This window comes from Sander vitreus, chromosome 8 (genome assembly GCF_031162955.1).
Source record: "Sander vitreus isolate 19-12246 chromosome 8, sanVit1, whole genome shotgun sequence".
NCBI lineage: Eukaryota > Metazoa > Chordata > Actinopteri > Perciformes > Percidae > Sander > Sander vitreus.
In genome coordinates this window covers 10,876,163-10,891,781 of record NC_135862.1, presented here as the reverse complement: position 1 = coordinate 10,891,781, position 15,619 = coordinate 10,876,163, and the positions used below count along the sequence as shown (strand labels likewise).

The window sequence follows — 15,619 nt, the reverse complement described above, 5'->3', positions numbered from 1 at the left end:
TTAGATCACTGGAATGAACCAAAGTTGTCAACTCATCTCCAGTTTAATCTCATTAACACAGCTACAGCTCATTGTTCAGAAATGTCATTACTGTCAGTGACATTTCACACCTTGTCATTACCGTCAGTGACATTTTACTTTGTGATTTTAATTGTGCACTGTGTTTTAAATATGTATCATATTGTATGTTTTATGTAAAGCACTTTGTGATTTTTATCTTTGAAAAACGCTATATAAATACATTTTACTTACTTACCGACTTACTTCTACATAGAATGCTTCATTGTCTACTCTATCTCACCAGGAAACAGGCTAGGAGTGCAATACAAAAAGTTGTTTTATCGTAACAACTATAGGGTCTTGACAGCAATGGTGTTAAATGTTGAACATCAACAACAACGCAATCAAAAACACTTTTGCTGTGGACTGCAGGAAAAACAACACTGAAAATACAAACAAAAGAGAGTTTGATCCAATCTTTTCATGATCATTATCTGCTCTGTGACAGTCACTGATGCAACTCATGGTTACAATTCTTAATTGTACTTTGTTTATTTTCAGTCAGTCTAAAAAGCCATAGCAGTTTCTTGTGGGATTGATCTGTTTTCAGCCTATCCCAATGATCTTCAAATCCAGATTACCACGTGTCAGCAAAGCAGCCCCAGAAGATCATAAAATAAGTATTTTTTTTTTTGCCTTTTGGCAGGTTATAAGTCTTCATACATCTTTACACATTTTAGTAGAATGACTTGACTATAGTAGCTATAGTCATTAAGTAGACAAATTACAGTTAGAAAGGTCCTGTGACATTAAACTGAATGGTGCAATATTAGAGACAAAACCAAGTCTTTTCATACGACATTACTTTGATCCCTTTATTCACTTTAGGGTTGTTTAATTAAAGGACGCCTTGTAAATCCCAGATGTTTACCAATATCAGATAAAGTTACGCCCAGTTATCTGACATAAAACAGATATAAAATAAGTCACTGATTAATCAATTGTTAAGGTTCATTTCATTCATTGGTTCCAGATTCTCGCTTGTGAGAATTTAATGCTTTTCTTTGTCTTATTTGATTGTAAATAAAATATCTTTGGATTTTTTGACAAAACAAGCAATTCGAAGGCATCACCTTGGACCTTAGGAAATAGTGATAGGCATTTTCACTATTTTTTTGAAAAGTCTATTTTACTGAAAAGACTACTTTTAATTCTAGTGGTCTGTTACTTCTGTCCGTTACTGGTGGTACTTCTCTGGGGTAAGTAACGTATTTGTATACTTATTAACCGCATAAAGAATGCAGAGCTTTTTACGTCCTGTTATTTTTTTCTTTAAATACATTGTACATACACTGCAGTCTTTCAAAAGATATAAACAACACCATGTGAGTCTTGAACGCGACATCAAGGGTTCCCCCCTCCTCTGATTGGTCGGTTCAGGCCAGCTGGCTGTGACGCTGCAGTCAGCAGCTGTGGACGGCAGTGTTATTTCTTTATTTTGGTTTGCTTGCTGCAGCTCATGTCACTCCGTCTGGTTAAACTGAAGCGGGTTCAGGTCCAGGTCCGGGTGTAAGCCCTGGCTGTGTGGTTCATTGTCGAAATGTCGTCGGCCCAACATGACGGAACCTTGAGTCAGCTCAATAAGTTTGAGAAACTGTCGTGGAGGCCCTCCATCCGCGAATCAGGTTTGTACACAAAACCCACTGCCTTGCAAGAACAAGCAGCCTGGTACAGTCAGCAAAGCAAACAGTGAACTAATGGTTAATCTAGGTAACGTTAGTCATTGTTATTTTGTCTGTGTACACTACACGCCCGAGGTTTGTCTGTGAGTTAGCGACGAGGTGTATCACCGCTAACGTTAGGCCAAAGCTAGCTGACGTTGCTACGGAAGACCGCACAAATCATTGAGTAAGTGAACACAGCAGGCATATCATTTGTTATTTTCTTTAGATATCGATTAGAATATGAGAGACTGATAGAAAGAACAAGAGAGGGGGTTAAGCATTAGCTTCATGGAGGGAGGAGACACTGCTGATAACGGACAACATAACGGTTAGCGTTAGGTTGCCTCACTGTTGTGAAAATAACCATTACTTGCATACAATAGTAAGTAATGAAAGTTGTATGATGTATGTTCGATGGGTCAAACGGCCTTCAACTCCTAAATGTGTGCCATGACAGAAATAATGACATTTGGTACAACCATTAACATTAAGCTAAATTAAACTATTAAAATCGGAGACAAACAGTCGCTATTAACTCAGTCAGTGACAAGGTCCACTTTTAATGGTATCTACTAGTTCTGATGATAAACATTTTAACCAGAGACTTTTTTTTTCTTTCTTCAATTTATCCTCAAACTGTAAAATCTTAGATGTCAGTAGTGTCATTCGTCCAACCTCTGACATAAAGGCTGTAAATTAAGTATATTTCTGTCTCCTTGTTTTTTTTAACTTGTGGTATGGTGACTGATTGACAGGCTCCAAGAAGAGGGCACGGTGGCTTCAGGCTCGGCGCATCTTCTCCCCTTCCTGCCCCAACCTGCGGATCCCCAACAGGTTTCTGAGAGAAGGTGCTCAAAGAACATGACCTCCCCATCAGACTGTTCCTCCTCAGAGAAGGAGATCTGTGTCAGATAAAAGCGACTGAGTAGTCCCACTCCCGTTAAATGCATACAGTAACTGTAATGTTATAAAAACCCACTAAGTGCTGTCTCTTTCACGTACAGTATTTGTAGGTACAGAAAATAAGCCTACATTTGGTGAGCACAACATGATACACATGGTGTTGTCTTGATATTTATGCTGTAAGATGTGTTCTTTTATGGTTACACCATCTCCATTTCCATCTACATCAGGGTTCTCACATTCTGTCTGTCTTGAACCTGTTCCTTCCACAGGACACGGTGTACCCCCTGCTCGGAGCGGACACCGCTGTGTTGCAGACAGCACCAACCTGTATGTGTTTGGAGGCTACAACCCAGACTTTGAGGAGGCAGGCGGGTCAGAGAATGAAGACTACCCTCTTTTCAGGGAGCTTTGGCGGTTTCATTTTGCCACAGCCACTTGGCAGCAGGTCCGCACAGAGGGTTACATGCCCACAGAGCTGGCCTCTATGTCAGGTAAAGATTGATGTGCTACTCATCATTTCTAATCAGAATTAAACCTTCTGCACACACCCACCTGCTCTCCTTTTATAACCACCTACTGGTCTTATTTAAAGGTACCCTGTGGAATGTATGACCACTAATAGGACTATGGAGCGTCACGGTTTATGATGCAATACACATCCCTGCCAGTAATGCACCAAGGAACACTGCAATGTGCCAACAAAGGCAGGGATAAAAGACTTAAGACTAAACAATGCAAATCAAATGTTTGATGACAAAGCAAATGTATTCAACACTTGTGAGAGCTCAAGGTCCACACAATGCGTTTTGCTGAGTAACACTGAATGTAAACAGAAACTTTGTTGACAAGAAAACTCCACAGTGCAGCTTTAATGCTTTCTATGTAAGCTGTCTGACACACTGCAAACAATCAGTGTGTTTACATGCACCTGAGTAACCAGATTACCTGATTATTTTTTTTTTTTCTTCCAGTGACTTCAAGCCAAATGTACACAGACTTAGTTTGTTCTGATGAGTGAGACTTAAGTTATCCAAAAAGAAAAAAACACTCCTACGTCATGGAACATTTGCAAAACCTATTTTTAAATGTTGAATGTTTTGGCTACATAAACCTGCGGTCTTTGTCTCTCCTTTTTATTGGCTCATTTATACCTTTTTACAATGTGTGTTATTGCCATTAACTATATTACTAACTATAGTTAGAGGCTCATGAGCTACAAACAACATGGGGACCAATTCATCAAAACATTGCATCTATGGTGTTCACAGGGGACGTTTTTAAATACATTTTAATACTGTATGTTTGAAGCTGTAACTTGGGTAATTTTATTTTTTTCAAACTGGACCCTATTTTCCCATGCATTGGTGACTAATGTGAACAACAATCTTTGACATTGGTCCAGTATAAAGCGAGAACGATGTAACTGTCAGCTGCAATGTAATTCTACAGGGCAAATGTGCATCGTCAATTTCTTCCACTAAAAAGTTTTGTTTTTGTCACTGACAGGCTCAGATTATTATTCTAAGTGTCTGACATCATAATGGAAAGGATCCCATGATAGACCTTTTTGTTTAAGAGTAATATCCTTTTTGTTTAACCAGGAATTGCTCCAAGATTGCGATCAGTAAAACCCACCATACTCTGTTTAAATAAAAAATACTTTTAGCGTGTCTAGATCCAGTATATTTCCACATGTAAATCAGAAATTATGGGTTTCTTTCAACCAAACCATAGTGGTGATTGTTGGAAGAGTGGAAAGACGAACCAAGACAGCTTTTGATAGTGTTTGTGGACGTAAATAGGTGCGCAATTGCCCTATAACTTGCATTGTAGCTTGTTTCACTGCTGCCGACTGTAGCGATCTTGCTCAATACTGGACCAGAGGTTGTTACTCTTTAAAGCTTCATGGAGTGAAATGGTCCAGTATGCAGGTTTGAACCAACGTTATTAGGTATTCTGAGCAAGATATCAAACTGTAGTAGTGACTATCTCTCTCTCTCTCTCTCTCTCTCTCTCTCTCTCTCTCTCTCTCAGCTGTTTTACATGGCAACAACCTGCTTGTATTTGGTGGTACTGGGATTCCATTTGGTGAGAACAACGGCAATGACGTCCATGTTTGCAATGTACAGTACAAACGATGGAATCTGCTCAACTGCAGAGGGAAGAAACCCAACAAGATCTACGGACAGGTACGTGTTTTTATAGCTGGTTTACATGTAAAGCTGAAGTCCTTAAATGTTGTTCACTGTCATCATTTATTCATAATGCTTTGACTACTATATGTAGCTGTGTATTCCACCAACAAAACATCTATGTATTCTCCATTTCCAGGCGATGGTCATCATAAATGGCTACCTCTATGTTTTTGGCGGGACAACAGGCTACCTTTACAGCACCGACCTGCACCGGCTGGACCTGACCACCAGAGAGTGGACCCACCTCAAACCCAACAACGTACCATCAGACCTACCTGAAGAGAGGTCAGACAGCAGATGTAGTTTTAACAACTACAGTATGTATGATTGATAGTGAATCCCCCAGAATATTATATATATATAATAGACTGAAAATGAATGCATTTACAGGTACAGACACGAACTAGCTCATGATGGACAGAGAATATACATTTTAGGAGGCGGGACGTCCTGGACGTCATATACCCTGGAAAAGGTGAGAGGAACAAGCACATAAAATCTGACAGAAAAACAGTGTGTTAGTCCTTAATTTATAATATTTGTTTCATCAGATTCACGCATATAACTTGGAGACAAATTACTGGGAGGAAATGGTAACCAAACCCCATGAAAAAATAGGTTTGTGATCCATGTTTTGCTTTTTTGTTTTGTTGAATAAAGTCAAATTTCAAGACGACCCATTGAATTTCTCACTAATCATCACAGGATATCCTGCTGCCCGCCGTTGTCACAGCTGTGTGCAGGTCAAAGATGGTAAGGAGTATTTCCCTGCAGCATTATTTGGACATGCCTGTCTAAAATGTTTTGTTTATTTAACCATGTCACACTCTGTTCCTACCTCCAGAGGTGTTTATATGTGGGGGTTATAATGGAGAGCTGATCCTATCCGACCTGTGGAAGATCAACCTGCAGACTTTTCAGTGGACCAAGCTGCCTGCTGCCATGCCAGAACCAGCATACTTTCACTCTGCTGCCGTCACTCCAGTGAGTAAATTATCCTTCACACACGTCTATATCTATCTTGGTCAGCAGATTTCTCTTCTGCACTGAGAAAAGAAATCGACACGGAGATGGACAACAGTTTTATGTGCGGTAGGGCTGCAACTAATCATTATTTTCATTATCAGTTAATCTGCAGGTGTTTTTGTTTCTATTAACTTATTGATTGTTTAGTCTATAAAATGGACAGAAAATGGTGACAAATGTCAATTTTCCAGAGTCCAGGATGACATCTTCAAATGTCTTGTTTTTGTTTGACCAACAACCCAAAAACCAAGATATTCAATTTACAATTCTATAGAAGCAGCAAATCCTCACATTTGGCAAAGCTGAAACTAGAGCATATTGAGGGTTACTGCTTACAAGAATGAATTTAATCGATTGTCAAAATCATTGCCCATTCATTCTTTGTTGATTGATTAATCAACTAATTGTTGCAGTTCTAATGTCTGCAACTGTTCCTTCTTCTTCAGGCTGGCTGCATGTACGTCCACGGCGGCGTCGTCAACATGTCTGGGAACAAAAGGACTGGCTCTTTGTACAAAGTGTGGTTGGTGGTGCCCAGCCTGCTGGAACTGACCTGGGAGAAACTGCTGAAAACGTTCCCTCACTTAGCCCAGCTGTCCACCCTTCAGCTGCTTAGCATGGGACTGACGCACACACTAATTCAGCGGCTCAAATAGACAGAGCACAGAGACTGAAGGACGTGGTATGTGATGGAACAGCACTGACTCTAAAATATAACTGATGACTCTGCAAAAAAGTTCTCGAAAAGGACGAAGAAAGTCTGATGTCAGATGATTATTAAAAAAAACTTTGAATGCCTTTTAACTTTAGTTTTATGTAAATGTAGGTGCTTATTTTTAAATGCAAAGTGCAATGTTTTGTGTTTCTCTGTATGTGAATGTGTCAGATTTGAGTTTGCATGCATCCATCAGAATCACTGTTTCTTGTGCTTTGCACTCAAAGTTCTGGGTCCACTATGTCACACATTTCCCAGTTGTTGGTTTTTCACACATCACTGTCACAGAAACTTGTAGAGCAGGAATAGTTAATTGTTCCAAAGATCACTTATTGAAAGGCAAAATGAATGTTGCTTCTGCTATTGTCATTTTAGATTTAATTCAGAGATCAGTTTGTTTCACTGTAGCTGAAATTCGTCGAACACTGTTTGCAATCTTTGCCACATGTTCAGTCCCCACTGTGACCTAGGTAGATTAGATCAGAAATGACAAACCATGGTGATATAAACTTAAATTTCCATTCAGTTAGTTAGAAATCAGCCAGATGATCTGAAAAGACACTGCTGATAAAGCATGGACACGTGAAACTGTGATACCTAAAAGTCTAATTAGGTTAATTATTTAAGGCATCATGTTTCAGCCTCAAGGGCTTTCTGATTGCATGCTGATATTGAGCTTCGATTGTAACTGTACAGTTCAAATTTGAAAATGTTCCCCTCACTGGTCACATTAGGCCTTATGATCAGATGAAAACACAAAAGCCTTTTTAAAACGGCTGCGACATGGCATCACTGTGAATCTTCTAGTGCCTCTTCGTTTATTCTTCCTTTTTTCTTTTAGGAAAAATTAAGCTTAATAATTTAGAAATTATTTTATTAACCTGCAGCTCCACAGTGATTCTCAAGCCTTTTTCATTTCTACATTCGGTGCCTTCTGAATTTCCAAAATGTCCCACACATGGTTTTTACATCTCTGTCTAAGATTTTGATTTGTTTATTACTCTGAGCTGTGCAAATGCAGCCTTTTTCCCCCCATGTGCTTTACCGGGTGTTCTCCACATGAGCCTTTTGTTGCTAAAATAATCAGGAGATGTCCCTTGCGGCTAAAGATTTTTCAAATAATTTTTTTTACCTTTTTAGTTTTACCACTGTGCTGCTGTTTGATTTTAAGAAAAAACTTTTTGTTATTGTAGCAAAGCGTGCAGCTACATTCTTTTACACTTAAATTAATGGTCATTTCAGTTCCCAATGTATGCCTAAACTCCATTTTAACTTTTTATACTGCTTAAGGCTATGCTTTTTTTTTTTAACTTTTGTCTTGTTTTCCAGAGAACATTGTGCTGTGGTACTTTAACTAGTAATAAGGTATGTAAGGTGTACTCAGGATGTGAAATACTGTGATCAGACTCCGTCTGTAGAGCATCACCATCACCAAAATGTCAACAGGCTGTCATTTTTGGGACAGAAATATGTACGCCAAGATGACTCATGAAAACTAATCTTTCGTGGCTACTGTGGACCGTAACTCTTATACTTTAGTAACATTTCAGCTGCTTGTATTAAGTCACACTTTTGCCTCTTTTTTTCACCTATTTTGTCAAACGCTACCTTAAATATTTTATCTCATGTTCACTTTAATTGTTGGTACAATACTAAGCTAACTCATCTAAAACGTATTGTATCATAATGCTCATTTTCACATTCAAAACTCTTACTTACTTTTTTTCTCTTACTAAACTTACTTTTTGTTATGTTTGACATGTTACAGCATTATTTATATCCTATTCTGAAGCAACAGTTTCACTTTGTGCTTGGACTTGGTAAATGTACTGCCTTGCTTAAGATTGAGATGTTTATATTTGCATCATTTTTTATGTTAATGAAAGTTAAATTATCTCTTTTGCATGTCAGTATGGTGTGCATGTCACTTTACATAAACTCTCGGGAAGGTGAACGCCTCCTCAAAAGCAAATATGGCTGTAATGTACATTATGTTTTGTAATTCCCGTCCGTACAAACAATAAAAACACAGGCAGCCAGTTTTTCAAAATGTTGTATTGACAGTTTCCAAATATAGGGTGCTAGTTTATCTAAAATAATGTTGCATATCAATATCTTTGACATTTAACATTTGAGTTAAAAAGTATAGGAAACATTGTTAACTAACTGCATTAGTGCAGATACTCTACATTATATTTATTTGCATTATAAAAATACTGATTTCTTTCTTTAGCCACAGTCTACAAAGATCATAAGTAGTTATGAGTCTGAGGACACAAGTATTTTAGCTTACAAACTTTTACAGTAGTAATGTATTTGAGCAACAAGTACCTACCTGAGATTAAAGCGTTTAGTTCTTTCATTTGTATAATTTAGGAAAACAGCATGAGAAATTAAATACTTAATAAACATCCCATGTCAGGATTCACACATGATCAGGTAGTCCTAACTGTCTGGATAAAATCCCATCTACAGGCAGTGGTAACTTGCAAGGCTAAAAGGTGTCAGTCCCACAGTCAGCAGCCTGCTGGAGATGGAGCGAAGTAATACATAGCCAGTAGAATGAGGTAGACAACCACCAGAGCTGTACCTAGGGGGCGGGGGGTGTAACACATCATTGGGTTAAACCAGATGTGATCCCTGATGTTCTAAGATTACATTCATCAAACCACCATACTGGGACACCTTTGGCAGTCTCTGGATAGATTTTCTGAATAAAACTGAGAACACTCTCAGGATCATTGACTCTAGGGCTCAAGGGCTGTGTTCAAGGATACTTCAGTTTAAGAGTTGGCCACTGAACAGATACTTTTAAATGCAATAAATAACCACATTCACATCCCTATGACAACATCCTAATGTGCTGTTTATTTGTCTTCTAGGTTTGAATCATGGATTATCATCAGGATTAAAACCTATTTGCTATTAGCATGTGAGTTTAACGCGGCTGACTCTCAAATACCAGCGACCATTGTGTATAACAATGTTATGTACATAATGTTGACGACAGTGTAAAGTAATACTAAGTAGTACTGCGATTGATATTCAGCAAGGTTTCAAAGCATAAAAAGGAATCAATCTAAAAAACCTTTAGAGTTTAAAAAATGGTCAGCATGTAAAGTATATGCAATCTGTAATTAACAATGTCAAATATGTGGAACCATATCGATTGATCGCTCTGCTTTCCTTCCTGTCCAAATCTTACATATTTCACAAGGGGGCAGCAAAGATTTCTTAACTCATTTTTTTTGACGATTCAATAGACGACATCATTTAAAGATTCATTTATTTAAATTCATGTTTCCCAATGAAGGATGTTCTATCTTTGATTACACTGAAAAAATAAAACTTACCCTGAAAATAGTCGGACTTGCCGTCCATGAAAATGTAGTTGACAAGAATTACACTGAAGATACTGGCCCATAGGTGCATGTCACTGAATAACAGTACAAATCCCACATCCTGTCAAAAACAGAGATGATTGCAGAAACTATCAAAAAGTAAACAGTAGGTATTTGTATGAATGAATCAGTGATCAAACTGGGTGTCTTACATAGAAGGCATTAAAGCAGACCAGAATTGGAATTTGTAGCATGCAGACCTGAACAGCAATACAGCTTCCAACCTCCAAGCTGACAAAAGACAAATCATTTAGATACAAATATGATAATTAAATTGTCTGAGTACCTTTCTTTAATAAGACAGGATTTACCTAAGACTGATGTTGTTTTGGAGAGCAAACTGTATCCCATTAACAATCTCTGGGATCTCAGGAACCATAGCGAGAACTGTCACCCCAATGAAATACTGGAGAAAGAAAGACAAACGTTAGCACAGCTGGAGGAAACGACCCCATAAAAACTGACTGAGCGAGCTCATGTGCAAGTCCTGACCTGAGAGATGTTGGGCTGGTTTAGTATGGGCTGGATGTGCTCGGTGGCAAGATCGGCACAAGCAGACGTGAGCACAGTGGCCATGATGAGGATGACCAGAGACCTCCACCGTGACCAGTGGACCACTGCTCCATGGTGGCCAGTCACTGCACAGATAAACAAATCATTAGACAACTGTGCCCTCACTGTTGTACTGTAGTGGAATGTATTAGCCGTTAACTGTGATTTATGGGAGGGAGACTCATACCCTGTCCTTCTCCAACTTGGATGTTATAAATGTGGGAGTGTGTCTTCAGCGTGAATATCAGACCAATGATGTAGGCAACTGGCAAGAGGGCAGACACTGTGTACACCAGTGGCCTTGCGACAAGAACACACAATGAGAGGGAAGAAATATAAAGAAGAAACTCAAAAGACCATATGGTGGCTTTGGATTAGGAGGTTTGAGCTTATTTGCCTCTGGTCTTTTTATTATACCTTAAATCTGTGTTCATCACTTTCTACAGCATGGACTTCTTTTAGATTGATTTATCTCCTTCTAGACAGACATTGTTTTGCATTTGTTTCACTAGAATGAAAATCAACCTAAAGAGAAACGTGTTGAAAACTCCTTGTGGGTGCATTCAGCTCCGAAATCGGAGACTTTAGAGTGTGCTGCTGAAAATTATACCAAGAAGACAAATAACAAGCAAACACAGACATTGTGGAAACGTTAACTCTTGACACTTGGATGTCAGAGCACCCTTAAATGCACCAACAAGAAGAGTTTAAAAGCCTTTATATTACAGTCAGTATACAAATGAAAAAAAAAGGAAATTCTTACTCAACATGGTTTCGGAACAATGTACCGTTGTTCTGTTAAGACAAACATAAAATCACATTATACATAATATAGTGTATGTAAGTCATATATTGTTTGTTATAATGTGCTTGTTAGGATGAGACTATTGATGCTGACCAGATCGTAGTGGCAGTTGTGGCAGACAAACTGCCCGCTGCTGTTGCTCGAGCTGTTTCCTCCAGTGGAGTTGGTGCAGGCGTCACACACCAGATTTCCATAAGCCTTGGAGAAGAGCGTGGGGGCGAATACACCTGCCATTGACAGTTAGGGAGATGAGCCAGTGTATAACATTTTGGTAAGGCTTTTACACTGCATTTTACTTCAATTTTGGGAGACAGAAATAGAGCATAACAAACACTGCCACCATCACCTGAGCATCACCAAGCATTTTTTAATTCATTGAGTCCTTCGGAGCTGAATATTTGACTTATGTATGAACTTGGTCATTGTTGAAATAATCTACACATCTCTTCTTTATTGATGGAATATCTCTGAACACATTATTTTTTACGTCTTTAATGATCAAGTGTTTAAAAAAAGATTCATGCGGTGGCCAGGTTGACTCAGTGGGTAGAGCAGGCGCACATATATTTAGAAGTTTATGCCTCGACGCAGAGGTCCAGGGTTCGACTCCGACCTGTGACGATTTCCTGCACGTCTTCCCCTCTCTCTCCCCTTTCTCACCTGTCCTGTCCATTAAAAGGCGGAAAAGCCCAAAAAATAATCTTTAAAAAAAATAAAAATAAGATTCATGCTAAACCCGGTTAATGGACACAGTATTTAGGAAGGAAAATCCTTTTAAAATGAATTTACAAACTCTTTTTTTTGTTTGATAAGTTAATATCCAAGGGATAATTGTGTGACACATTTATGTTAAATCTATAGAATTTATTTCAGCAAACAGGTTGTGCAGGTGTTGCATGTAGTCTATGATAAAAAACACAATGAAAACAGCAGCTTCAAACTAAGAAAACAACTGTAGCTCTAACATTTGTTGCCTGCAGGTGGAGCAAGTGTCAAAGTTTTAGCTGCTACTATGTCCTTTCGTCTTTAGGAAGAAAAAACAACATGTTTGCATCTGGAGGCCTAAACTGCTACTGCTGGCAATGAAGAAAAAGCTTCTCTCGGTAGAGAAACTGCAGCTAACTACATGTGAACAAATGAGTTTGTGAGTACATTAGGAGTCAGTTTCAAGAGGTGCTTTGCATCTGAAAATACAGCTAGAAAAGACTAAATTGTTTCTTGTTTCTATTTCATAAAAAGTTCTGTAACTTCTTTTGCTGTTATTACCACCTGTCTCTGACACTAAAACTGTAGAACTGGATGATGGCATACAGTACATATGTATAAAATACTTGCCTCCTACAGAGATGAAAAGCAACGCAGCACTCACTCCTGTAGAGCGACTGTTGAATCTCTGCTCACTGTGTCTCAGCCCTCCGATTATCATGCAGACGCCCTGAGAAAAAGACAAAGGAGCCTCATTCATACTGCACATGCTGTATTAGTGTTGTGCATTTGAAAGTGACTTTTGTCTCTATTGTGATTCACCGATTGCTGAAATGATACAGCATTATAATGGTAGGCTGTTTGATTGTGTGGTAAATGTGGTAAAAACTGTAATATGTGATGTAAATGCAGGTTGGCTCACAGGGATGAAGAGGATGCATCCGAGCAGCGTGCCAGTCAGTGCTGCTTTAACAACCTCCTGCAGACACGGGTTGGCGGCCTGGTGACCTCTGAGCAGGGCTGTGATGTAAAAGGTCAACTCTGTGATGGAGCCGAAGGTGGCGTTCACTACCGCACCCACTGCAAAGTTACTCTGGGCTGAGATACTGCAAGTGTCAGAAATGATCGACAATTCACATCAGAAGCTGCTTTGTAAGAACATCTGTTACTCTTTTTCCTTTTTTTTTGTACATTAGATGTATAGAGCAACATCACATTCAATGTATTTTATTTCACTTGTTTTTACTGGTGTGTTTTAAAGTGATGAAAACAGCTCACCTGGCAATGCCCATACCAATATAATAGGACAGAGGTATGATGGAGCAGATTGCGATGGCGAACTTGACATTAGAGCTGGCGTACTGGTTTTCTCTGTCAATATATCCAATTACTATAGCAACTATTACTAAAGGGAGGAGGTCTGAGATGGGGGTCAAAGATGATAACAGGTCTTCATATGACACACTTACATACCGATTCACACACACACCGGTAAAGGATACTGACAGCGAACACATTGATCCCATCAACAGTGTACTTGTAGTAGTACCAGTTTGCAGCATGGTAACAGCACAGCAGTGCTCTGGTCTCAGAGACTTGATGCTAAGGGTAAAAAAAAAACAAAGAAGCGGGTGCAGTAAAACAACACTGAATAATATCATCAGTTTTATGTGCTGTGGGTCATACATATTAAATATCTTCCTTGCCTTCCTCTGTGAGCAAGTGGAGACAGAGACATCCTCAGGAGCCAAGAGAAGAATGACTCGCAGTGTCCGTGCGTTCATCTTGAAAACAGGGATGGTAAAGACCAGGATCCAGGAGAGGAAGCAGGCCAGGGAGTGGATGACCACCAGAGGAGGATATCCCAGCAGCAGCCACACGTAGGTGGAGAAACGATGCTACACAGCAACAAGAAAACATTTCCTTTGAGTTCCATGTAGGGGTTCAATTCAGTTTATTTTATGAAAGGGGACAGTGCAAATTAATAAAACACATGATTTCCCATGGGTTAAAAAAGCCAGAATTAGCCAAAAGGCTATTTTTCATCTGTAGTCCCTTGTCCTCGACGTTAAAAAAGGCTTTTTAAAATACAAAGAAACAAAAACAAAAACAACAAAGCAAAGCACAACACAGGACTTAGCACGAGACAAGACACAACACAGAAGCAGAAAGATATACAGTACAACAAAGCAAAGCAACAGAGTATAAGGTGAAAAAAAGAGAGATTAAAATAGACACAGCCGTTAAGAACAATAAAAACAGTATTAAACTGGAAGGAAACAATAAGTAAAATTCACATATGTTGATGCATGGACTGTATATATACAAAACATCTGGATTGCCCCCTGGTGGCTGGCTGCAGTATAAGTCATAAATCCCACCCCCTCCATGTAAGCAGATGGTACATGGTCCAAATAAAAAAAAATCTGAGTACACATCAAATACTTTTTTCCCAAAGATGGTTTCTGTCATTTTATGTAGTTGTTATCACTGTGATGTTTGTTCAAGTGTTAATTTTTCTGATGACATGAGTGACAGCTGTGAATGACCGTGTTTGGTCAGGCGGTTGTATGGGCGAGACTTTTCTGCGCAGACTCTGGCTCCAAAGTTACAAGATGGCAGCACCCGTATCCGGGATAATTTTGCTTCACTTTTAAACAGTGGGAGGAAGTGGAGACGCGTTGTCCATCTTTATATGCAGTCTATGTTTTCATGTAGGAGAAATTGATTAGTCATATATATATATATATATATATATATACACATACAGTCAGGTCCATAAATATTGGGACATCGACACAACTCTAATCTTTTTGGCTCTATACACCACCACAATGGAGTTGAAATGAAACGAACAAGATGTGCTTTAACTGCAGACTTTCAGCTTTAATTTGAGGGTATTTACATCCAAATCAGGTGAACGGTGTAGGAATTACAACAGTTTGTATATGTGCCTCCCACTTTTTAAGGGACCAAAAGTAATGGGACAATTGGCTGCACAGCTGTTCCATGGCCAGGTTTGTGTTATTCCCTCATTATCCCATTTACAAGGAGCAGATAAAAGGTCCAGAGTTCATTTCAAGTGTGCTATTTACATTTGGAATCTGTTGCTGTCAACTCTCAATATGAGATCCAAAGAGCTGTCACTATCAGTAAAGCAAGCCATCATTAGGCTGAAAAATCTAAACAAACCCATCAGAGAGATAGCAAAAACATTAGGTGTGGCCAAATCAACTGTTTGGAACATTCTTAAAAAGAAAGAAACGCACCCGGTGAGCTCAGCAACACCAAAGACCCGGAAGACCACGGAAAACAACTGTGGTGGATGACCGAAGAATACTTTCCCTGGTGAAGAAAACACCCTTCACAACAGTTGGCCAGATCAAGAACACTCTCCAGGAGGTAGGTGTATGTGTGTCAAAGTCAACAATCAAGAGAAGACTTCACCAGAGTGAATACAGAGGGTTCATACAAGATGTAAACCATTGGTGAGCCTCAAAAACAGGAAGGCCGGATTAGAGTTTGCCAAACAACATCTAAAAAAAAGCCTTCACATTTCTGGAACAACATCCTATGGACAGATGAGACAA

The 15,619-nt window shown here is 39.1% G+C and overlaps 2 protein-coding genes across 2 annotated transcripts in view; one reads left to right on the top strand and one right to left on the bottom strand.

The window, feature by feature from the left end:
* Positions 1-1,441: 1,441 nt before the first annotated feature.
* LOC144522004 (kelch domain-containing protein 10-like) lies at positions 1,442-8,271 on the top strand. Its single transcript, XM_078256743.1, has 10 exons — positions 1,442-1,685; positions 2,480-2,572; positions 2,900-3,121; positions 4,665-4,819; positions 4,962-5,110; positions 5,216-5,300; positions 5,377-5,443; positions 5,531-5,578; positions 5,670-5,809; positions 6,298-8,271. Exons 1-10 carry the CDS (start codon positions 1,601-1,603, stop codon positions 6,505-6,507), a joined length of 1,254 nt encoding a protein of 417 aa, XP_078112869.1. The 5' UTR covers positions 1,442-1,600; the 3' UTR covers positions 6,508-8,271.
* Positions 8,272-8,739: 468 nt separating this feature from the next.
* cax2 (cation/H+ exchanger protein 2) overlaps positions 8,740-15,619 on the bottom strand; it is a 17,010-nt gene continuing 10,130 nt past the window's right edge. Inside the window, exons 8-20 of the mRNA XM_078256742.1 lie at positions 13,736-13,927; positions 13,532-13,631; positions 13,308-13,449; positions 12,952-13,135; positions 12,660-12,759; positions 11,418-11,551; positions 11,283-11,314; positions 10,707-10,819; positions 10,460-10,605; positions 10,279-10,373; positions 10,120-10,198; positions 9,920-10,028; positions 8,740-9,156 (exon numbers count right to left, since the gene is read on the bottom strand). Coding sequence (XP_078112868.1) covers positions 9,083-9,156; positions 9,920-10,028; positions 10,120-10,198; positions 10,279-10,373; positions 10,460-10,605; positions 10,707-10,819; positions 11,283-11,314; positions 11,418-11,551; positions 12,660-12,759; positions 12,952-13,135; positions 13,308-13,449; positions 13,532-13,631; positions 13,736-13,927 — 1,500 coding nt within the window. The 3' untranslated portion in view covers positions 8,740-9,082. The remainder of the gene's footprint in view (positions 9,157-9,919; positions 10,029-10,119; positions 10,199-10,278; positions 10,374-10,459; positions 10,606-10,706; positions 10,820-11,282; positions 11,315-11,417; positions 11,552-12,659; positions 12,760-12,951; positions 13,136-13,307; positions 13,450-13,531; positions 13,632-13,735; positions 13,928-15,619) is intronic.

Bases quoted from the DNA above. Each gene is read 5' to 3' on its own strand.
- LOC144522004 (XM_078256743.1), top strand. From the start codon at position 1,601: ATGTCGTCGGCCCAACATGACGGAACCTTGAGTCAGCTCAATAAGTTT. The intron at 2,573-2,899 runs GTGCTCAAAGAA...TTCCTTCCACAG, and splicing joins CAACAGGTTTCTGAGAGAAG to GACACGGTGTACCCCCTGCT. The intron at 5,579-5,669 runs GTAAGGAGTATT...TCCTACCTCCAG, and splicing joins CTGTGTGCAGGTCAAAGATG to AGGTGTTTATATGTGGGGGT.